The sequence below is a fragment of the Pleurodeles waltl genome, chromosome 10, assembly GCF_031143425.1.
Source record: "Pleurodeles waltl isolate 20211129_DDA chromosome 10, aPleWal1.hap1.20221129, whole genome shotgun sequence".
Lineage (NCBI taxonomy): Eukaryota > Metazoa > Chordata > Amphibia > Caudata > Salamandridae > Pleurodeles > Pleurodeles waltl.
Genome location: NC_090449.1, coordinates 850,235,626 through 850,260,942, shown reverse-complemented (window position 1 = coordinate 850,260,942; position 25,317 = coordinate 850,235,626). Strand labels below are relative to the sequence as shown.

The 25,317-nt window shown below is 42.5% G+C and overlaps 1 protein-coding gene across 1 annotated transcript in view; it reads right to left on the bottom strand.

Annotated features, from left to right (window-relative positions):
* Positions 1-1,046: 1,046 nt before the first annotated feature.
* The window catches only part of TRDMT1 (tRNA aspartic acid methyltransferase 1), a 152,285-nt gene continuing 128,014 nt past the window's right edge, over positions 1,047-25,317 (bottom strand). Inside the window, exons 9-11 of the mRNA XM_069211548.1 lie at positions 25,140-25,197; positions 15,503-15,632; positions 1,047-2,377 (exon numbers count right to left, since the gene is read on the bottom strand). Coding sequence (XP_069067649.1) covers positions 2,277-2,377; positions 15,503-15,632; positions 25,140-25,197 — 289 coding nt within the window. The 3' untranslated portion in view covers positions 1,047-2,276. The remainder of the gene's footprint in view (positions 2,378-15,502; positions 15,633-25,139; positions 25,198-25,317) is intronic.

Genomic DNA, 25,317 nt, shown 5'->3' with positions numbered 1-25,317 from the left:
GCCGTCAGGCCGCCGTATCCCTTGCGCTCCTTGCGGGAGGGATCAAGCGTCTCCCGCAACTGCCCAAGGGGCCTCCCGGCATCAGCAGCCCACAGCGTCCATCCAGCAATCTGTGCGGGGCACTCAACGCGCCCCCCAGTGCCGCCGTCCCCGGTCCAAGGCCCGCTGCTCCACGGAGCTCGATCCTCAAGCGGCCATCTCGACTCGTGGCCAGACCACGCCCCTGCCACCAAGGTTTTTTATTTAGGAAAACTATAGTTTTCGCTGATATCTTTTGTGGAGGGCCATTCTTCCTGAGTCAGGCTGGGCTTCTGTTAGGTCATGTTACATAGCCATTTGGGAGGATACGTCCGGCCCCTATTTTCCTCCTACTTTCCCCTGTGTTTCTATAGTGTGAGAAAGACTTCATCTGAAAACGCAGATCTTCCCCAGATCCTCCTAACCTATCTTGAAAAGCCTGGTTTTAATACCACTGCAAAATTCCAGATCTGATTCAAGCCTCCTAATATCCACTGGTAATGTATTCCAAAGTCTGGCTGCTGCTACTGAGAAGGCTCCCACGCCCACCACCTAGCCTCCCTAAATCTGGGGGTATTTTACTTCTTGTTTCTTACTGATCACAGTGCTCGGCTAGGGCCATACCAAGAGAATGCCGTACTCCAATAACCTGGAGACTGATACAAAGCCTTATTGTACTAGGCATACTGCTTTGAAATGGATCTGCTTCTTGATCGGCAGCCTATGTAGGGACCTCGGGCCCTAAAAAAAAAAAGACAATGTGATAGTTTACAATCTAGCATAATTTTTAAAAGCTCCACTGTTCCTGTTAGAATTAATAGTTTGATGTTTGTGTAACTTTTGTTTGTGAATTAAGGCTTCACAATTTGTGTATTTGTTTGATATATAGTTGTTTCTGTACTTGTGCATTATTTTGAGATTCAGAGCATAGAAGCTGTTTGTGTACAGGTGCCAGGCTTCCAGTTTTGATTCACTGGGAGTCCACAGAAGTCGAAAAGGTTAATAACAACCACTTTACACAACAGAAGTGTATAAATAGAAGTAATTTATTCTCATTCTATACATTTATATAAACCCAACGTTCACTTTTTTCCTTTGTTACTTTTATAACTTAAATCAATGCAAAGTTTAACAACCATTTGGTTAGATTTATCGAACCGGACAATACTAGATGAAAACATATAACTTTCATCTCCCAATTCGCACAGTGAACATCCACACTGGAAATTCAATTTCGGGTGCAGGTTGAGCAGTGGTTGAGAAACTGAATATAATTTTCTATTTTAGGACATTATTATAAAATGATGGCTGGTACCACAATAAGCCCACTTAAGTTACACCTCTCCATCCCACAGTTATTACTTGAACTAATGAAAATTAAATAAGAATATAAACCAGTAAAACATTCTACAAATTAACTTTTATTTTTACAAAAACTCTTAATTTTACATACTGTAATCTGCATTTCCACGAATGCTAACCCCTAGATCTTTTTTGTATAATGTCCATCCACAGCAGTCAGAACAAATGCTAAATTACATTATTCACTGAGGGCCTTATTTAGAGTTTGACAAATAGGATATCCAGTCTGCCATATTACAAGTGCCATAGGCTCCGAAGCACTTGTAGTACAGCAGATGGGACATCCACCACACATATGACAGAGTCTGCCTTTGACATCTACAAAAAACTCTAAATAGGGCATTGTGAGCTGTTCATGAATTTCAACCATTTATTCTGCTACAAAATCAAATAAAATGTCAGATATTTACTGAAACCATATATACTTCACAGATAGGTTTGGTGTTTTTCTTCTTATGTCCCATATAAAAATACACTATTTTGCTCACAAACATGGCATGACTAAGCATTAGCCATGATGGCTTTCTGGTGCATCTTCACTAAGACGTCCTTCCACCCATTATTCGTCGCCTAATCAGAAATAAAACATTTGGAGTTTCTCTCTCTCTACTACTTCTTTAATTACCTAAGTGGACAAAGTATCAGTGTTCCTTATCTAGTACATCTTTAGTAATGAACAGACCTATTGCTAATAAGGCATTACAAACGGTCTCTATTGTTGGCACCAGAAAAACACCCTTAAATGATGATTCCACTTCCAACAAAAGCTTGACTTTAGGATTCAGATATAACCATTTCCTCCAAACAGCCCTCATGTCTTTTTCATGCAAATTAAATTGCAGATGCCGACAAGATTAATGTTGTTTAACCTCCGCTATTCCAGTCCATGTCAGGGTTTATCTGAGCAAACGAGAAATTAGCTGTGCCACAATATGCACATTCAGACTGTTGCCAAGAAGACGGTAGCGTTGCCTTACTGTTACTTTGTCTGGAAAATCTGAAACAAAGAAACATAAAAATTGAAGATGTTTGCTGAACAGTTTAGGGATTTTGTAAACAAGTTAAAGATCCACAACCTAAATACCAATTCAAGGTAAATTGAAGTATAAGCCGGAGATGCAAACCTGAAGTGTAGCTATGCCATTTGAAGCGGCAATGTCTGATAAAAATGCAACTGAAGCCTTTGAGAAATATGGTTGTTAGTTGGGAGGAGTGTGAGCCCTTCTCAAGCAACAGCCACAATCCTTGTCAAGATAAACAAAAAGTCACTAAATTAATTTGTGCTTAACCCTCTGGCAGTTTGGCCCAAAAGCAGTCAGGTCTACCTTAGAGGCAACGTGTAAAGTATTTATGCAGTATTTAATCAGCAAAGGAGTGAAAACGCAACATAAGCAAAACCCCACAGTAATTTAGAAAACTAGAGTATAATTAAATGAATTATTTTACACCAAAATGACAAAAATCCAATAAGTAGAACCAGAGTTAGGAATTTTAAAAGCTTAAAGAGAAAAAAAGCACCTAGATGATCAAAGACATATAGTCGACCAAGAAAGGGGCAAAGTCAGAAGTTATGGCCGAACGCAGTGGAGCACGGTTCGGAAACATGAAGTGGATTAGGCCCAGTCTCCAATTACCTTGCCTATGACGGTAAAGTTCAGTGGGGCAAGGCAGCCGGCGGTGTTCGAGGAGGAGGTGTTTGCATCAGGGAGACACTGGACATAGTTGTGGTGAAGATTCCTAGGTTCTGACTTAGGGCCTGATTTATATTCTGGTAGAGAGCCTATTGTTCAGCCAGGGCAACAGCGTAAACTACTTCATCGCCCTGGTGGAGTGACAGCCCACAAGATTTATAAATGACCACCAAGCGATCATTTATTAAGCATTGTCAAGAATGCTATCACTGTAGTTCCTGGAAATGCTTTTAACAGAAACGGGATTTACTTTCTGAAAATAATAAAGATAATGTCCCCCTCATGGTGAGGGGCACATTATTTATTTTTTACTATCCCTCACAGCCACAGTTTGCCTAATGGTGACGGACAGAAAACAATGGCTAGATGTCTGCCCATCCTACTTGGGCGGATGGACATATTCCCATGTCCTGACAGCCCTTACTCCATCGGGCCATCAGAGAAGTTTGACTATGGCAGAGAGGAAGTACTCACCTCTGTAGCCAAACTTAGGGGGTCATTCCGAGTCTGGCGGTCTCAAAACCGCCAGATTCGGGGTGGTTGTCGGACCTCCGCGGTAGTAGCGGTCCTATCCGCCACATTCTGACCGATGCTGAGCCGCCTCAGTCATACTGCCGACAAAGCCAGCTGCAGTCAGCCTGCACCCTGGAGGTCCCGGCGGTTGTAATCCGCCAGGGAAAGCTGCAAGCAGCGGTGCCCTCCAGATTACGAGTCCCCATCTGCCAGCATTTCCATGGCGGTTGTGACCCAAGAAACAGGCTGCAGGTACCAAATGATAAGAACAAGAAAATGCCTACTTTCTAAAAGCGCCATTTTCAGAACTGAAACTTTAAATCCATATTTCCATTAAAGTGGACTTTAAATTACAATTACTTAGACACATAACATACCTGCTCCCAAACAAATGCTATTACTTATTTAATGTAATAAGGTAACCCAATGCTAAGATAGGTGAGCCTCAAAGTAGTGAATAACAAGCTTGTCTGTTTTTCCACCACCAGGACATGTAAAATTTAAAAGCATATGCCCAACTTTTTAAATACAATGTACCCTGCCCCATGGGTTGTTTAGGGCCTACCCTAGGGGTGATATATTTATTACAAAAGGGAGTTTTAGACTTTGCAAAATATGTATTTTTTAAGTCAAACTGCCATATTTAAACTGCACACTGGCTGCAATTGCTGAAAGGTCTACGCAGAGAGCTCCAATTACTGATATGACTTTTTAGTTTATTTGGATTGCAGGGTATGTTTTCTTGGTGTGTCAAAATTTAGAAAACTGAAGGATTATCCAGCTTCTTAAGCATATCATAAGAAAGACAGGGCATTCATATGATAGTATTTGTTTCCTTTTGCCATTTCAAGATGGCAACCACTTTGGAATTGTAATTCCTGAGTCGATCTAAAGGTTGTAAGCACAGAGGAGTTTCCAATTAGTGAGGTGGGAACAAAGTATACAAGGACGATACTTTGTAATTGACACTCTTTCTGATAGTCAAATTGTGAAATGGCTTGACTGCTGTTTCAGTGTAGTGTTGCTTTAGTTATGATTGTTTTAAGTTTGTGATTTATTATGTTAAAAGTGGGGATGGGATATACTTTTCTTGGACTAATGCAAGTAATGCTAGGCAATATTCATGCTGCCCGAAATAACTTTTATTGTATTAATTGCATGTTGGACTGATCAAGATGACTTCATTTTTATGTATCAAAAATTAGGCAAACCCATTAACCCTAGGACCCGGGTGTATAAACGTAGCAAAAAGTATCAAGGCCCCAAGGGAGAAGTATGGCCCTTAACTTCCACAATGTATTGATTTTGGATAAGGTATGTTGTTGGAAAGTGGATTATTAGTAGGGTTAAGCATGCACTTACCACTAGCAATAAGGTCACAACGCAATATGAGGGCCAGTCAAGGTCTCAATACATTAGCCCCTGGCTCAACTCTTTGTAGTTTGCTGCGAGCAGGCAGGCTTAACTCAGCCGACAGGTATGTAAAGTAATTAAAAGCACCAATCCATTAAATAATTAAGACTCAACACACTATAAAAATCTTGCGCCAATGTATAAACATAGGAAATATTTGCATCTTTAAAATGATGCCAAACAACAAAAATCCAATATAGGGACATGGAGATATGAATTAACACTTTCCAGTGCTTAAAAAATTATATAGTGCCAACTTGGGACATCTGGTCGCGCTTGACCAGGACAAAGTTTGAGGCTGACCGTGCTGGAGCCCTGGTCAGATACACTGAGCAGGAGGCCTTGGTCAAAATTTGACCATTGGACTTAGAAACATTTCTAGAGGATTTGTCTCAACATTGTGCGGTCCGCTCTAGCAGGCCGATTATGATGTGACATCGACAGATTGCTTCTCTGCAAGGCCCCTGTCAAATCCTGGAGCTCCGGGGCTTTCAGCAGGATGAACTTTAAATCCAGGCCGAGTCACAGTTGAAGATAGTCAACTTCACTCTTGATGTCAGGTCAGTTCACTTAAGTAGGTTTTTCCAAAAGTTGCTCCAAACTTCTCAAACTTCTTTCTGAATCTCCCTTTGAGGGTCCAAAGTGTCCAAAACACAAATCCAAGGGAATAGAAGTTCTGAGATAGTTCTTGGAAGTTTGGAACTACAATTCCCACAATGCACCTGGCCAAATCCTTAAAAGTCCACTGGACGCACTCCAAGCTGGCGACATCTTGAGGGAGATGGTGCAGTGAAGCTCTGTTAACCTATTACTTTCAGGGAGTCCATTTCTTAATCCTTTTGAAAGCAATGTAAATTCCTCAGGACTGTAGTTTTCAGTGTGCAGCAGGAGCAGTTTTTCAGAGTGCAATCCTTTGGGGGTGCAGGCCAGGGACCCAGCAGGGCAGTCTTTCTTCTCCTTGTAGTTTCAAGCAACTGATCTGAGTAGCTATGCAGCACTCACATATTTATTCAATGGTCTGTACCAATCAATGAGGTACAGGGTGCCACCCAAAAGCATGACAGCTTCCTGCAAAGTGTGGTATATTATTGTCCCACAAAGCACTGCACTTTAAAATTCAAGGTGGGGGATTCTTCTCCAGGAGAGTAAGACCTGGCTAAACCAACCTGTTGGTGTAGCTCATTTCCATTAACACTCCACCTCCAGAACTTCTGCAAATTCCATTCCTGGGCCTGACATCTGGCTGGGGGTACATGAAGAGGGAGTAGGCCTGGCTGGCATGCCTTACTGTCCTGCTCTCTTAGAAGCCCAGTTTGATTTACCCAGCCCCCTTTCTGGACTGTTCTCTGCAGCTTCAGAGCTCCCACCAGCAGATAACCTCTAGTCTATGAAGGCCACTTATCACCCCATCAAAGCAGCTTGACTAAGCCTGTTAAGGCTGACTAATCAGGAGAGGCTGCTAGAAGCCTGGATTTTGGCGCACAGAAACGAAAGTCCTATAACTTCTCTTCTGTATTAGTTATGATAAATTCAATAGTGGCATATTGCTGGATTTATCACTACCAGTCTTTTTAGTCCTTGAATGATATGTTTAGCTCCTTTCTAGCAATATTCATACTTAAATAAAATATTCTCATCAGGGCATGTAAAACCTCTTATATAATATCCCTGCTTGGAGGTACATGGCCCCCAACCCCTGGGGCACCTAGAGGAGACTTCAGATGTGACTTAAATGTAAAAATAAGGTAGATTACCATTTTGGAAGTACCTTTAATTTCAAAGTCCAATTTGGATATATTTTACTTTTAAAGACAGTCTGCAAAGCAAGGCTGTCTTTAAAAATCACAGCAGGCAACACAGCAGTGCACACTCCAGTGCTGGAAACCTACTGGACCTTGTTAGACTTTTCATCCTTGGTGGGGTCTCCCTTAGCTTTTTGCCTCTGTTTCCCAGGTTGTTGATGTGTGCTGGACTCTGTTTTTGCTGTTTTTGTTACTCTGGGCACTTTATCACTGCTAACCAGTGCTAAAGTGCAAGTGCTCCTATACAAAATGTGCATGTAATTGGTTTATCCATGATTGGCATATTTGATTTACTAGTAAGTCCCTAGTAAAGTGCACTAGAGGTGCCCAGGGCCTGTAAACCAAATGCTACTAGTGGGCCTGCAGCAATTGTGGTGCCACCCACCTAGGTAGCTTGGTAATCATGTCTCAGACCTGCCACTGCAGTGTCTGTGTGTGCAGTTTTAAACTGTAAATTCGACTTGGCAAGTATACCCACTTGCCAGGCCTAAACCTTCAGTTTTCCTACATGTAAGAAACCCTTTAGTTAGGCCCTAGGTAGCCCGAAGGCCAGGGTGCAGTGTATGGTTAAGGTAGGACATAGAGCAATGTGTTTTATATGTCCTGACAGTGAAATATTGCTAATATTTCAAAGAAATATTCCCTTTTCACTGTTGCAAGGCCTGTCCCTCTCATAGGTTAACATGGGGGCTACCTTTAAATATAGATTCCCTTAGGGAGCGGATAGACATGTGGAGTTGGGGGTCTCTGAGCTCACAATTTAAAAACACATCTTTTAGTAAAGTTCATTTTAAGATTGTGTGTTTGAAAATGCCACTTTTAGAAAGTGAGCATTTTCTTGCTTAAACCATTTCTGTGACTCTGCCTGTTTGTGGATTCCATGTCTGGGTCAATTTGACAGTTGGGCTGTTTGCCCCTCTCTCTAGACAGTGACACAAAGGGAGCTGGGGTGTAGCCTGCATATCCTGATGAGCCATCTGTGCTAGGAGGGAGGGGAGGCGAGGAGTGGTCAATCAGACCTTAAAGGGCTGTGCCTGCCCTCACACAATGCAGTCTCCAACCCCCTGGTGTGTGTCTGGGGCCTGGCCTGAGCAAGGCAGGATTTCACAAACAAGAGAGACTGTTCTTTGAAGTAAGCCTACTTCAAAGGGCAAAATGGGTATAAGAAGGGCACCCAAAACTACAGATTTTAGAACACTTCTGGAAACCAAGCGGAATCTCTGCCTGGAGAAGAGTTGAGGAAGAAGAGCTGCCCTGCCTGTGACTGTGCTTTATGGAGCTATACTGCAGTTGCTGCTTCTGCCTGTGCTAGAGGACAAAGACTAGACTTTGTGTTGCCTTTCTTCTTGTAAAGAACTCTCCAAGGGCTTGATTTAGAGCTTGCCTCCTGTTGTTTGAAGTCTCAGGGACAGCAAAGCTCTCTGCCAGCACCTTGAGCCTCTGCCAAGTGGTGCCCATCCAGTTCCTGGGACCCTGAAAGGAGAAGCTGGCAGCCCAAGAGTGAGAAATCCACGCACCGTCCGCCGTGCGGGGAAAAGATTGACGCGACTCCGATCTGCGGCTGAAAAATCGACTCACCGCCGTCTTCGCGGATGAAAATCGATGCTCGTCTACAACACGACCGGAAGATCGACTCCTGCGGCTGGAGAAACGACACGCAGCATCGCTGACGGAGGCTGGTGAGATCGCAACCCACACTGTGTGGTTTTCGGATCATCGTGCGGCAGGATTTCCGACGCAAACATTGCTGGGCATGCAAAATCGACGCAAAGGTCTGCCCGGACCCGAGAGTGCGGTTCGAATCGACGCATCGTTCTCCTGCAGAGAGAAGAAACAACGCACACCGACTCGACTGAAGGACGCAAGGCTTCGATCGTGAGTGATATCAACGCATTGCAAGCCCTTTTTGACACACACTCGCCCCGTGCGGGGTTATTTTTGACTCACCCAGGTACATTTTCACGCTAACAGCGTTAGCGTTGTGTTTAAAACTACATGAAGACTCTTTTTGCTTTTTAATTGATAACTTGACTTGCGTAATGTGGATTTTTGTCATTTTGGTCTTGTTCTGTTTAGATAAATATTTTCGATTTTTCTCAACATGTGTTGTGTCATTTTGTAGTGTTTACATTAAGTGACTGTGTGTGTTGGTACAAGTACTTTACACCTAGCATTCTGAAGTTAAGCCTGCTGCTCGTGCCAAGCTACCAAGGGGGTGAGCGGGGGTTAGCTGAGGGTGATCCTCTTTTACCCTGACTAGAGTGAGGGTCCTGACTTGGACAGGGGTTAAACTGACCGCCAACCAAAGACCCCATTTCTAACAGGCCTCTAAACCCCTCTGCCTTAACATATACTTGGGGCTTATAGTTAGTTTGAATACCCCTTTGTCTTGTTATATACTAGGGACTTACAGGGGACTGCCATTGCCAATTGTAATTATACCTAATTACCATATACCTTTTTAATTAGAATACTGGACCTGGTTAGCAGAGCCCATTTGCAGCCAGAGTCAGTTACTACAAGTATCAGTAAAAACAATGGGAGTGAACAGGGCTAAAAGGATGACTTTCTCACAAATATTATGCAATTTGGCAGGATTTCTTTTGATTATTATTGGATTTTTGTTTAGAGGTCATTTTTCCTTTTTGTATTCTGATTGAATTCTCTTCTTAACTGATAACACACACTGTGTGAGTTAAATGGTGTGAGGTATTGAGAATAACTGGGTTGTTTTTAATTTTGCGCATATGCTTTTGGTGATAAAGGATTATATGTGTTTTTATATATTATACTACAGCCCTGAAGGTGTTCATTGTTCGACTGAAACGTGTTGGCTGAGTCTATATACATTTTTAAAGAATATGAAATTAAAATACATTGGAGGAAAAGTAAAAAAGATACAATAATTTTTTTAATTCTGACATTTTTCTTTCGGGTGCACCACCAAATTTGTATTTGTACATTGATCTGCTTTGCAAAAGCATCATTCAGCAGCTGATACTAAGGAGACATGTTTTAAGGGGCTACTTAAGTGGGTGGCACTGTAAGTGCTGCAGTCCCGCTAGTAGCATTCAATTTACTGGCCGTTGGTATATGATATAGCACTTTTCTAGTGACATATAAGTAAAATTTGCTAGTGAAGTGTAAGCCAATTTTACCATGTTTTAGGGCGTGAGCACAAGCACTTCAGCAATTGTTAGCAGTAGTAAAGTGCACACATTGTTAGGGTCAACAAAAACAAATTCGGTAAAACATATGGGGAACACCACCCAATGGCTGACAGGTCAAACCGATCCCAAATACTAAAACCTCAGCTGATGAAAAAAACTGAGATCAGATCCATTGTATTGTAGAAATATATAGTTCCAAAGTGATTTATGTTCATATGGGGATTAATAAAGCACCCACATAGCTTCATGTAAATGTAGAACACCATACATATAGGTTCTAGAAGTCACAGAGGAAAGCTTTATAGACTACATTTATTGGGAATTGTATGTAAAGGAGACAGGAAGGCGGGGAGAGGCTTTTGTTTGGAAAGTAGGCGTTTCAAATGGCTGCAACTTCAAGGGTGTTCAGAATGAAAATCTTGGATGGAGGTTTATTAACTTATTCTCAGTACTGCAGTGAAAGTGAAGTTTGGGGAAAATGTGTTTGTGCTGGATTTCATATTCCGAGTTGTGATCATACAGCACCTGTATCTGTGTTCTTCCTGGTGCGAATATCCCCATGTTTTAACTACAGAAATTGGAAATAAAAACTGTAGGTTATTTTGCATTTACGATTGTGAAACTTGAACCCAAAAGCAAAATTCAGGTGCAAAAGCCCACAGAAAATGTTAAAATAGGGATCAACAATATTGTCCAATTTCACTTAACAAGCAACATGCAAATTGAGCCTGGTCCTGGGTCTTTGGGTCTTTTCAAGAAAAAGAGACGCACAGAAAACTTCAATAAGTGCAGTTAAATCTACGAGCATTTTCTTTTTCACTCTGATGATTAATTCTTATTATTTCTTGTTTGCGTTGTAAAATATATATTTCTGCAATGACTAGCTTTGATATAACTGTCTCTTTTTCAAAATTGCCATTGGTGTGCATTGCAGAGAGAGGCAGGTCATCTAATTTGTTCGCGGCAAAGTCTCTTCTAACATCTGCCCCTGTGGTCAGTTATTAATGGATGTTCGGTCAGACTAACCTTACATCACCAGCCTCAGATTCCCAGGTGAATGTGCACACGTCTAACGTTAGGCTGAGACAGAATGTGGATTTGCCTACCCATTTTGTGAAGGGAAGACCTAATTTTATCCAACAGTAACTTCAGTCTCAGAAAAATAAACGTAAAAGAATAAAACATTAATTAACACAGTTCAATTATTAAGCTAGGGGTGTTCCTGTCTCATCAGTTTGACATTTGCATTAGTAGCAGTGTGATCAAACTGATGTTTGGAATGTGGTTAATTGTTAAGCGATTTTATTGCTATGTAGGCACTTTACCTTTTGGAGCTATCTATAAAAAAATATGGGTTTATCGCTCAAACTGTGGGCCGTGCCCCCTGGAGGTCCGTTGATGTATTACCAGGGTAGGAGCAAATGCCTCTGCAAGTACTTGTAAATGGAGAGGACCAGGAAGCCAGGACTTGTTTATTTGGAGGGATCACAGGCTGTCTTCAGCAGCAGCTGAAGTGGATGAAAAAATGTGGGACACCTATAATCCTGACTGCCTTGGGGGAGGACCCAGTGAGTGTGGTAGTGGGTGTAAAGTCGTGGCTAAAAAGATAAAAAAATATTTTATAAGTATTTTTTTCACCTTCAGGAAGCTGCATATAAAATAATACACACACCTTAAATTAAAAATAAATGCAAGCTGAACTATTCATCCTCAGTTGATTATTGTCATTACTGCAGATATCTATGTGTGATCACTGAGTCACAGAATTAAATCCCGGTTAAAGGCACAGTAGAGTTTAGTGACTTGTGTATTTAGTCATACGAGTTCTCAGCCTGTGAAAGTAAGCACTGTGAACATGTGAGTAATTATTTTAAAATTGAACTACATTAGGTATAAAGTAGGTTGCCGCAAAAAGTTGCAGTGTTTAAGATAAAACAAGTGGTTGTCGTATATATCTTTTAGTAATACGCAGTCAGCTTGTGCCTCGTGCAGACATTTTACAAGTGTTCAATAAAAAGGACATACACACGAATTTGACTGGTAATACGCTTACATTACTTCTGAAAAAGAATACATCTTTGTGAACATAAGGTTTCAAGCGACACCGTCAATTGAAAACCCACTGGTCACACACATTTGTTTTTCTTTCAGGTAGCAATCACTCGGTGAGAAGGAGCCCTCCCACCCTCCCCGTCACCTCACGGCCAGCATTAAATGTTAATGGACGGTTGTTTTGGTTTTTGTAAAAAGCATGGGCATAATGTTCCCCATAGATCCTGCCCGCCGATGACCACAGTTTACATGCATATGTCTTTTCAGGTAAGTCGGGAGGGTGGCAGGGAGGAGGCCAGCAGGGTTGTATTACGATGAAGAGCCCTGATCCTCTGGACCCCTGGGATCTCAGGTAATGGCCAAGGCGGAAAAGGAAAGGAGCAAGATCCATGAATGGTGTCAAAGAGATGGCACAGAAAAGGGGGCATTACATTGAGCTTGTTATTTTTTCTTTTTTTAATGAACAGAGATAGTTGTCTCACAGAGATGCCTCTAAGGAAGGAGACAATATACGAGGGATTGTTTATTTTTTTAATGACCATCACTACCATTAGTGCAAGAGATGCTGTGGCACTGGGGCCAGAGATGTAAGTGGCCACTGCACCCCAATTATGGTGGTCTTCCTACAAACAATGGAGTGGAGCCACAGTTTTCTTGCTAGCATTAGGGTCTAGGCCACCAGGGAACATGGCCCAAGCAATAGGGGGAAATAGGTGTTTTTTTTGTTTTATGTTTTTACACGAAAAGGGCAGAATACCTGCTTTCAGCCTCTGGCCTAGGTGTGATGGCCCAGTGGAGTGGGCAGAGCAGACAGCTTGCTGGCTGTAGGCATCACTGGTGCTATGGGTGCAATTGCACCAGGACCCAGTGGTATGAAGAGCCAACTGAACCCCAATTAATAAACTTCCTTGCTTATATTTGGTCCCTTTGCACACTTGCAGTGCAAGTGTTACTTTGCGACTCAGAACAATGGGATAAGGGAGGGGAAAATAGAAGCATAGGAGACACCTTAGTTTGGGCCTATGTTTTTAACAAAGGGCAGAGGAGACAGCCTGCTTCTGAAGGTGGTAGCGGTCATTAGTGAAGCAGGTGCAGCAGCAATGGGGCCAGGGGTCAGCGAGGCCCACATCATTATTATACTTATGATTATCCTACCTTAAAAATGGGCATAAGGGCTCATTTGCCTTGACAACAAACACACAGGTCACATTTGCTGTAAGGAAGAGGGCAGCAGGGAGTTCATTATTTTCTGAAAGGATAAGAAATCCAGACTGGAGTGGAACCCCAGGCATGGTGGGGGAATGAGGAAAGAGACAGTACAGGTAACCTGATACTCACAGCCGCAGCTACCATTCGTGCAGCAAGTGCACTTGCACTGGGGTCCAGGAGTTTGAAGGGCTCACAACACCATCATTAGGGGGAGCAATGAATTTTGGTTTATTTATGTGTTTTTGTAATGCATGTATTCTTTTATAAATCTCACACTGAGTGTAAATTATAAACTACAGAAAATGTACCCCTGAAATTATATCTGAATCTCCCCCCTTCCCTGCGCTCAGCCCCGACCCTCCATCTCCTACAATCCTTGTCACAAACATTTGGAGAAGAGCTTTAAGTTGAAAACATTTTGCTTTGAGGGCCTTAATATAAAAACAGTATTAAGGCCTTTGCCTTATGGTAAGAAAGATAAGGAATGGGATAAAAGGTAGAGACTGTCTTTCTCCAGGAAATGTAGGAAACTACCAGAACATCACTCAGAGAGTTTTCATTGAAAATTGTGGTAATATACGGATATTTACAACTGAAAAGATTTTGGGGAAATTAAACCACATAGCCTCCTACAGTTATCTTACAAAATGGGCATCTTGCTACAACTGTGCCCTTGAGTAATAATCACATTACACCAAACATGGCCTCTGAAGCCTCTACAACTTCGTTAAGTCCTATGAACTGAACACAATACTCCAAGTGGGGTTTTAAGCACTTGACAACACCCAGAATGAGTATGCCATAGTTGGACACAAGATTCTATCTAAACCTGCTACTATATTTCATGTTGACACTTAAAGTAGTTGCAATACCCCAGGTGAAGGATTGTGAACTAGACACACTATTTCACATTAAACCTTCAGAATTGGACAGAGTGCCGCCAGAAAAGGTCTTACACCATTCTTTCTCTGCTGATTGTTTCATCTACCCCCTTGCACACCATAAATCAATTTGGCACCATGAGGTCTTTTGATATCTATTATCGACATTGGTGCCTGCCCAGATGCAAACTCATAGATGCTGAAGATTAATTGAAACTTGTACTCTGTCTGCTCCCTATCCTGTACTTGTCCTTTGTGTTAGGGAATCTTGGTAATACATTTTCACTGTAGAAAAGACAAATCAAATGAAATTGTCAATGCTTAGTATAAGACCATTTGAAACGTATATCAAGATAAAGAAATAGAGGTGTCCTTTATTTGGAACCTTATAATGCAGCAGTGTAGCTCTTTGACAATACCCATCAACAACAAACGTATTTAATATTTGGTGTGATTCAAGGTGGTGTGTCACACAGGGTTTCTATACCTTCAGACCAGTATTTTCAGTAACGTTTGTCTCGTGAGGTGTACTAGCACTTTCACTGGTCCTATTTCATAATTTCATTTGCGAGGTCAATTCCTGCTACTAATATCAGTCTATTGATGTCTCAGCTGTGTTACCTGACACACCTATCTAGTTCTCCTACCCAACATACAGGCTATAAACTCGCACAATGAAGCTACTCTCCTACATCAGTTGTTATTGCTGTTGTGTTTCACAAGTAGTTGAACAGGAAAGACAAACAGAAGCTTAGGCTTAGTGCAGTCCTAGCTAGCACTCCTCCGCATTGGTATATTGGGTGCCATATATAAGAAGTGAGAAACAACGACACCTGAGTGGCTTACAATACTGAGGGTCCTATTTAGAGTTTGGCAGACGGAGCACTTAGTGATAAAGTAACAGATATTCTGTTCGCTATATTACAAGTGCAAAGGCTACAATGTACATATATTATGGCTGAAGGGTAGTCACATTCATGACGGAGAATCATGTCCTCCAAACAAGGCACTTAGAACATTTTCTGATAGAAGCGTCTTTTTTTCTCAATCCTTGCCTTGTTTACTTTTCTATATAAAAGATCAAGTCATCCCCCCCCAAAAAAAACATGAACGAACAAGGTTGGCCACTATTAGGGTACATAAATATGATATTTTTCCAAGTTGTAATTTTTTTTAACACAAAAAGTAATCTCCAATGTATTGATGACAGTTAAAGTTTCGAAAATAAAATGGTACAATTGTCTAGTCACACAATGGGAACATTTTAATTGAGAGCATTGCATGTTATTTACTGTGCAAACAGAAAAACTGCGCAAAAAGCACTATATAGGAAAACTTTTTTTTATTATTATTATTATTATTATTATTATTACTAGTCATCAGAGACATACCAAAGCTCTGTGGAAATCCATGAAGATTGGCAATTTCTCGTGGAGTAAAGTATCTCAATTTTAGCGATGATAAATTTGCGAGCTTCTCCTCCTCTGGTAAGGTCTCTAGTGCCCTAAAAGCGGAATCAATCTGCAGAGAAATTAATACCAGCCTATTCATCTTTATGAATGATTTATGAACAGTTCATTCTAATCCACTTTCAAAGCATTTTATATTACATGAAGAGGCGTGTTTCGTAAACAATTCTACTGACAAAGGAATGGCAGCAATGTTTTGTGTATCAGTTTGAAGACGTTAATGCTTCATCAGCAAATAATGCATTGAATAAAAGTATTTATGAAAGAAAATTTTATTTCCAAGACGATCAATCATAATGCACTGGTTTAGAATAAGAAGACCTCAAGATTGCTATATTTTTGACACCAAGAGGAAATTGTATGCAACAAAAATAGAAAAGAAGTGGTCACACTGTAATCGTCTAAAAGTATTTTTCAGCCAGCCAATGCCCATTACTGAGGTCTGTGCACTAACTGTTAGTAAGTAATGATAAAACAGGAATTTATTAGAAGGTACTCACACCAGTAAAAATCCTACTGGTAGTCCAAAGTTCCTCTCACTCCAGTGTTATGAGGTGTCCTAAAGCACAAGCAAGGTGGTCAGACTATATCCTTCGTAAACTCCACCTCCTTATCCGGTGCTTTCGTACTTCAAAATCCTTTTCTTTAAGTCCTCATCAACAGGTACGCAAAGAGAGGGTGATGACTGGTGAATTCATCCGAGAAAGAACAATTTAAGGACTTCTGGTCAAAATCCACTGCAGTGTGGAAATTGTAATTATTAGTACCTAAGGTCTGCCTTCCTACGGATATACTGAAGGAACTAAAGTGTTCATTTTAAAAGAGAAGAGGCAATCTTAGAGTAAAGACTCGCCTCAACAAATTTTGGGAGAGCCTTACCTACTCAAAATCTACAAAATCCTGAATGGACATAGAGACAGGGCTCTTGGAACAATTGTGTTCTTGGGCCAGTGTGTTTAAACTTGTGTTTGCGTCTGTTCCAATAGTGCTTAGTCCAGCCTAGTGCAGTGGTCAGTCTCGTACATCAGCTCGGCATGAAGCACATTCATCTTGCGAACTAGTTATGACAGAGTTAACTTCCAAATAAGTACTGGCTCTAGCCCTGGAATTTCTTTGTTACTATTTTCGTTTTCCTTTTTCAGTCGAGTTGAGATACTTGTCTAGCTCGTCAGACATCCTGATTTTTCTCTCCCTGCAATAATTCTCATACTAAAATGTAATAACTCAAGTTTGAAAATAAATATTGGCCCTGAAGCACGTTGGTCTATGCTCACCCAATAAAATTAATAATATCGGGCAGATGGGTACGATTAACAGAACAGTAGCTTGAGGTAAAAGTATCACCTTGGCGCTGAATAGACTAGTATGGTTATGGTTACTGAGCACCACTAAAGTTCAGCCCTTTGGGCGAGTTAATGCAAGATGTGCAGCATGTGATAAATCTCCTAGTTTCTCTCGTGTCACCTGTCATGTGATGTTTTGAAGGCATAGGTTCAACCTGGAAACAATACCCCCAATAAGCCATGTAGGAGGCTGGCCTGGCTTATAGTGGGTACCCTGTGGTACTTACACCCTGTGCCAGGTCCAGTTATCCCTTATTAGTAGAATAGAGGTGTTTCTAGCAGCTTAGGCTGATAGAAGGTAGCTATGGCAAGGCAGCTCAGGCTGAACTAGGAGACATGCAAAGCTCCTACTATACCACTTATATCATATGCACAATATCATAAGAAAAACACCATACACAGACTTACTAAAAATAAAGGTACTTTATTTTTATGACATTATGCCACAAGTATCTCAGTGAGTACCCTCAGTAAGAAGGTAAGTAATATACACAAGTTATATGTAAACAAACCCAAAACAGGTAAGTAAGAGTCAGAAAAGAAATGCAAACAGTGTAGCATTACAATAGGTTGCAATAGGTGAACATAGGTCTAGGGGCAACACAAACCATATACTCCAAAAGTGGAATGCGAATCACGAATGGAACCCAGACCTATGGGAGCTTGTAGAGGGTCGCTGGGACTGTAAGAAAACAGTCAGGGTGTCCAAGATACCCCACCCCAAGACCCTGAAAAGTAGGAGTAAATTACACCTACTACCTCAAAAGGACACAATAGTCGTGATAGGGGGATTCTGCAAGAACCACAAACACCAGCAAAGCACTAAAGATGGATTCCTGGACCTGAAGACCTGCAAGGCAAGGGGACCAAGTCCAAGAGTCGCGATAGTGTCCAGGGGGGGCAGGAGCCTATGAAACCCCGGATGAAGGTACAAGGAAGCTGCCTCCGGATGGGAGAAGCTTATGATTCTGCAACAACGAAGAGAGCTAGGAAGTTCTCCTTTGGATGGAATATGTCCCACGGCGTGCTGAAGTTTGCAGAAGTGTTCCCACGCAGAAATACCGCAAACAAGCCTTGCTAGCTGCAAGGGTTGCGGTAGAGGTTTTTGGGTGCTGCTGGGGACCAGGAAGGACCAGGATGTCACCCCTTGGAGGAGGAGACAGAGGGGGCACCCAGCAACTCAGAGAGCCCCCACAGAAGCAGGCAGCACCCGCAGAAGTACTCGAACAGGTACTTAGAAGGTTTGTGAACCGGAGCTGGCTCAGAGTCACAAAGGAGGGTCCCACGACGCCGGAGGCCAACTCAGAGGGTTGAGCACTGCAGGACGGAGTGCTGGGGACCCAGGCTAGGCTGTGCACGAAGGAAATCCTAGAAGAGTGCACTGGAGCCGGAGCAGCTGCAAATCACGCAGTACACAGGTTTTCAGTCTAGCGTGGGGAGGCAAGGACTTACCTCCACCAAACTTGGACTCAAGGATCACTGGACTGTGGGAGTCACTTGGATAGAGTTCTTGTGTTCCAGGGACCACGCTCGTCAGGATGACAGGGGACCCAGAGGACCGGTGATGCAGTCTTTTGGTGCTTGTGTTAGCAGGGGAAAGACTCTGTCGACCCACGGGAGATTTCTTCTTGGCTTTCAGTGCAGGGTGAAGGCAGATGACCCCCAGAGCATGCACCACAAGGAAACAGTCGAGAAAGCTGGCAGGATGAGGCGCTACAATGTTGCTGGTAGTCGTCTTGCTACTTTGTTGCGGTTTTGCAGGCGTCCTGGAGCAGTCAGCATCGATCCTTGGCAGAAGTCATAGGGGGAAGTGCAGAGGAACTCTGGTGAGCTCTTGCATTCGTTATCTGAAGAATTCCCCAGAGGAGAAACCCTAAATAGCCAGAAAAGGAGGTTTGGCTACCAAGAAAGGAGGATTGACTACCAAGAAAGGTAAGAGCCTATCAGAGGGGGTCTCTGACATCACCTGCCTGCATTGGCCACTCAGAGCAGTCCAGTGTGCCCCCAACACCTCTGTTTCCAAGATGGCAGAGGTCTGGGACACACCGGACGAGCTCTGGGCACCTCCCCTGGGAGGTACTGGTCAGGGGAGTGGTCACTTCCCTTTCCTTTGTCCAGTTTCACGCCAGAGCAGGGCTGGGGGATCCCTGAACTGGTTTAGACTGGCTTATGTAGAGAAGGGCACCATCTGTGCCCATCAAAGCATTTCCAGAGGCTGGGGGAGGTTACTCCTCCCCAGCCCTTCACACCTATTTCTAAAGGGAGAGGGTGTAACACCCTCTCTCAGAGGAAATCCTTTGTTCTGCCTTCCTGGGCCAGGGCTGCCTTGACCCCAGGAGGGCAGAATCCTGTCTGAGGGGTTGGCAGCAGCAGCAGCTGCAGTGGAAACCCCAGAAAGGCAGTTTGGCAGTACCCGGGTTCTGTGCTAGAGACCTGGGGGATCGTGCAATTGTCCCCCCAATACCAGAATGGTATTGGGTACGATTTCATGATCTTAGACATGTTACATGGCCATGTTCGGAGTTACCATTGTGACGCTATACAAAGGTAGTGACCTATGTATAGTGCACGCGTGTAATGGTGTCCCCGCACTCACAAAGTCCGGGGATTTTGCCCTGAACGATGTGGGGGCACCTAGGCTAGTGCCAGGGTGCCCACACACTAAGTAACTTTGCACCCAACCTTCACCAGGTGGAGGTTAGACATATAGGTGACTTATAAGTTACTTATGTGCAGTGAAAAATGGCTGTGAAATAACGTGGACGTTATTTCACTCCGGCTGCAGTGGCAGGCCTGTGCAAGAATTGTCTGAGCTCCATATGGGTGGCAAAATAAATGCTGCAGCCAATAGGGATCTCCTGGAACCCCAATACCCTGGGTACCTAAGTACCATATACAAGGGAATTATATGGGTGTACCAGTGTGCAAATTAAATTGGTAAATTTAGTCACTAGCCAGCAGTGACAAATTTAGAAAGCAGAGAGAGCATAAACACTGAGGTTCTGGTTAGCAGAGCCTCAGTGATACAGTTAGGCACCACACAGGGAACACATACAGGGCACATACTATGAGCATTGGGTCCTGCCTAGCAGGATCCCAGTGACACAGGAGTTAAAACATACATACATACAGTGCAAAATGGGGGTAACATTCCAGGCAAGATGATACTTTCCTATAAGCCATCATCAGCATACAGTGGTAACCCAACATACTTTTTCTGTTGCTATATCTCAACCTACCCACCTCATCATTTAGCTTACACATGTATTGGTCTTGCATATTATTTCATTGTTTTTTAGGCGAAGTAATGTGATAGCCAACATGATAGAATATGATAAAACAAGCTCCTTAGTGTGTTGATGTTTGGGTTCTTACCTTCCATTGTGTTCTGCTGGACAGGATTACTTTGCTATTATATTCTCAAATAGGGTACATTTCTACAGTGTGTTTATCTTGTCTGCTCACCTCAGATTATAAGCCTTTCAGGTTTTTTTTAGGATCTGATTAGTACCTTACAAGAAAACTCTGAAACATGTGTACAGAGAAACTTGTTGGAGGATGGAATTTCAAGTCGGTTGATCATTACTGCATGAGCATGTTTAGTGGATGTGGAAATTATTGCACACCTACAATTCTCTCCAGGGATGATTTGCCCAGAAAGAACTGATAAAATCTATTGGGGCACAATTTCCTGAAAAAAGACAAAACATCCAAAAAGTTGTGCAGTAAATACTGCACCCATATGGTATGTCTCATTTCCAGGGCCAATACCTGAAATCAGAGGTATACACTGCTGCCCGTAAATATCCTCACCAGCGGTATAATTATTCAACAAGTGTGCTTTCTTTCCTGTGTTGAACTAGAAATCATCAGCACCTTGACATTTGTGAACAGGAAGCCTGCTTCTCTGTGGGAGCTCTCTAGCTGAAAATGTGTGTATCGTATCGCTTTCATGGGTAACTCAGGCATCTGGTTGTGCCCCACCCGTAATGGGCCAAGCAGGTTTCGGTTAACACCCACTAGACACAAGGGACAATGGTGCAAAAAATAAAAAAATAAAAAGTGGTGCAGCACTACCCACCCAGGCATTGGGGCATCCTCTCTCCCCATAATGCCCCCCCCCACCAGTCTTTATGACTCCAGGGCTCAGACTGAGAGGGTTTACCCACAATACTGCCCCCCAGGGTTCAGAAAGCCCACTAGACGCCAGGAATATTATTAACAAAAAAGGGAGTGGAGGTGGCCCACTCGGGCATCAGGCTGTACCCCACCCAACAACAGGTTGAATAGTGTTTCTGCTCAGCTCAATGAATGGAAGGGATATTTAAAAAATAAAATAAAAGGGGTGGGGTTCGAGCCACCATGAAATCAGGCAGCACACACCCCCCCCCCTCAAAATCTCCACAGCTGGCTTTTTGGCCCTAATGGGTCTAGAGCATCCCTGTTCCCATGCCCAGCAAGAGAACATTTGGGTTCTTTTGAGCACAGTTTTGACATATTGCCTGACAAAGAATCCTAGTTTCCAAACACTTGCTACGTGAATGGCCGCACTATTTGGGCTCTGGGTCAGCTGGCTAGCAGGAAACCCTACAAGTCATGGGCATTTCTGAAATATAGAGAACTAGGTAAATCCAAGGTGGTTTCGGTTGTGTTGCTCCCACTACAGTCTCTTACCCAGAATGCCCTGCAAACATCAAATTTTCACTATGTGCCTCACATTTCTCTGAAGGAAAGTTCCCAGGATCTGTAGGATCCATAAACGTGCTAATACTCAGAATTCTCACACAACTCCCACTAACATTGGTACTTCACTTGTGTGGCTGGGTTTACTATCTTAGAAAAGAATGGACCAAACCAGGGACCATTGGAAAACCACATTGAAGAGCTGCAAAACAGCTTGAGGGAATAACGTGAGGGTTTGCTGTGGATCGACAGAGGCCTTACGGTTATACTACCAGCCACAGGATATGCCTGAGGACTCCACACAAAAGCTTCTTAAATCTAGCCATAGGAATTGCAAATAGATAAGTGGCCAAAGTGTATGTTATGAGACATTCATGCCCAGGAGCAACAGGGCATATCCCAGGGGCCTGGCTATTAATACAACCAGCCATTGCACATGATCTGAGGAGTCCATCTCAGAGCGCAAGAAAGCAAAACATTTTGTGCATTATGTCACCAGCCATAATATATGCATTGAGTTGTCTGCCTAGGAGCAGTAGACAAGTACCCACGTTCCGAATTCACTTGATAACATTGAAGTACCTTGAACACGAATTTAAAAATATATAATTTATTCATCCTTTTTCTTGCTCTTACCAGAAGAAAGCCACTTGTAGCAACCATCTTCACAGAAAGAGATGTTCCCCTGCCTAATTGCATCTCTACATTTCCTCTCCTGTCCAAGCTTACTCTTATGTCTAGCTCTACCTCAGTTTCCTTTCTAGTCCTCTCTTGGCATCCAGAACACATTCCATTCCAGTCCACCCTCTGGATCTGTTATCATGCCACCCCCTCTGAATACCACACAATTCTTCCCTTCCAAAGTACACCCCGTGTGTGCCGCTTCTTTACCCTCAAGGGACCCAGCAGAATATTTTCCTGCAGCCTGATTTACATAGGCACCCCTTCCAGACACCCAGCTATCTTTCCTTCACACCAGCTCCCATCCCTTCTGAGTCACTCCTCGTTCAGAGAGGAAGAGGAAGAGGAAGAGGAAGTGGCTAATGTTGGATAGACATGAATTTGAGGATAAACAGAAACTCAATAACTATGACTCAAGATTTGTGTAAATCAAAATAATAAAACGTAATTTCAACAATTATTAAATAAATTCAGCCTTTAACCAACAGACCATCTACGGTATATCCTTCCTCTAAATTACTTGTGATGTGGAAAAACAGTGAAAACAGCCTGGTCGTACCATGTACATTCCAAAGAATTTCAGATTCTCTCCTGCTGATATTATTTCCAGCACCAATGATATCCAACAGACCAGAAAACGTTTATTCAAATGCAATGTGTGCCCATACAAATGGGGTGAACAAATAGAATACTGTGATTGAAAATAGCCTAAAAATATCACGAGCAGAAAATAGAGCATATTCTACGAATGCAAGGCAGTAGACTTGTGTGGTATGTGTAGGAAGGGATCTGACAGATTGAGTTCAAGGAGCAGGGTTTAGAACCAGAAAGTCAAATTCAGAAAACTCTAGACTAAAAAGATAGAAATCTGCTCCATCGCTATTACTCCTACATTTGGGAGTACACTTCTATCATATTTAAGCCTTCACAAAAAATCTGTGAGAATCATAGATTTCCTGGGGTAGGCCTATGCATACAATTCCCACCAAGTGGAAAGTTTTTCCTGAGTACATGAGAAGTTAGGTTTGAATAGGCAAACAGTTGTCCCATGGAGAAACCTTTTCTTTTAAACATCCATTATATATGTGAGCTCTCACTCCCCTACCCAGCCTTGAAAGATAGATCTCCTCGCCTTTCACAAAAACAAAGTTTTGTGTGTTTTTCCAGGGATATGCACAGGTTAGAGCCTAGTGGGAGGAAAGGGGGCTCTGTGATTCAATATCCGAGTCATGTATGTGGTGTGTGAACATGTTGGGGGGGATCTGTCAGATGGAGAAGGAAGAACTACTGAAGCAAGTGGCTGAGGCATTTTATTAAAAGCTCAAAAGGGACCTGGTATAGAACTTGTGTTGGGGAGGCAAGGAGGAGAAATCGCCAAATGTTCTGTTGTGTCGCCATTTTAGTTATAACTCCAGGCATGTTATTTTAGCATACTAGGCCTGCCGCTGTGCACTTTAACCTAGATATATTTTATTCAGCTTCATTTATTATTATTACAATAGCCACTTTCACGGTCTTGTTTTATTTTCTGTTTATCTAACTGTTTTTGCCTAGGCCAGCACTCGGTTCTCAAACAAGACATGCTTGTCACTCTGTGCCTCTTCCAAGGCTGCAGTAAGATAGGTTGCCGGTGAACGTGGTGTAAAATTTTGTCTCTGACATTCATAGAAAACACACATCCTTACGTAGGGACATTTTTTCAGCACATCAGCTGTTTTATTGTAAAAACACTTCCCTGTCTCTTATACTTTAGAGGGAGATTCCAGCCAGAGAACATGACTGTATGCTGATTGCTGAACGCTTCGCTACAGCTGCTTATGCAGACTTCAGGCCTTTGCTCAGGTATGGGGGATTATGTCTTCTCAGGGGAACCTGAAGGCCAGAATTGGAGCTTAACACGCTGTGCTCCGTTATAACCTAGGAAGGAATTAGTCCATTGACTCTAGTGACAATATGGTAGTGCTATTTCTATGCTTTACTCCCCTTGTCACAATTTGAATCTTGCCATGCTCTATCGTCCTGGTTATTGCAGCCCATGCTTTGCTAATTAAGATGCAGTCACTTTATTAAAACATTATTGAAACATATACTGCCTTGTTTGTCATTGTGTATGTGAGACCAATGTAATCGAGAGAAACGGATGAGACCTGAGTGACCACGGTTTCCCTGAGAAATCAAGTATGTCATGCACTTGGCTGCCCAATCATCCCCGCCCTTGGGCAGAGATGAGGCACTGCTCGTTAGCCGGAGCAAAACCCGGATTGGAGCGACAGGCGTCACCTGTAGCGGGTCAGACTCAGTCTCCCACACCGCAGGCGATCCTGCAGCTCAAAATCCAGTAGTCTCATTAGAATAATGAGAGCCTACGCTACAGTTCTATAGAGGGGGGGGCTTCCAAATCATAGATTAGAACACATTTACATAATTGAACCAGCTTCTAAAATACCAATGTGTAACATTGGTAATTCACTCTGCGGGAAGGTCACACCCATATTGTAGAGTTCATACTCACACTATCCAATCAACTTTTTGAATGTGTGATAGATTTGTCAGTGGTTTATGCTATTGACTGGCAGTTCAAGGACCATGCAAGGATGTCATTTCCAGTCCAAAAGAACTGGATAGCTGAGAAGAATACACTGGGATACCATATCTTCAAAGACAGCATAGCTTTTCCACAGATGGTGGAGATGAAAGCCAGCCAGAAACACTTTACAAATGTAACAATTTCAAATACCAACTAAATTGGTCAGATAAGTAACACTACTGAGAACAGGTTTTCTAGAAAGATCAGTTTGCTTTCTTAAATAAAATCATTATTTTAACTCTAAATGCATTCACTCAGTTCAGACCTCAACATCCTTTGCTGTTTGGAGGACGGATCCCGTTCCTTCCACATAATGTCCATACCTGAAATACAGATGAAAATTGATTTTTATAATAATTGTGACTGTCAGAGGTAATTTTAGCAAAATGACTGAATCTTAATTAAAATACAATATCTAAAAATGATTTAATGACTCATGCATG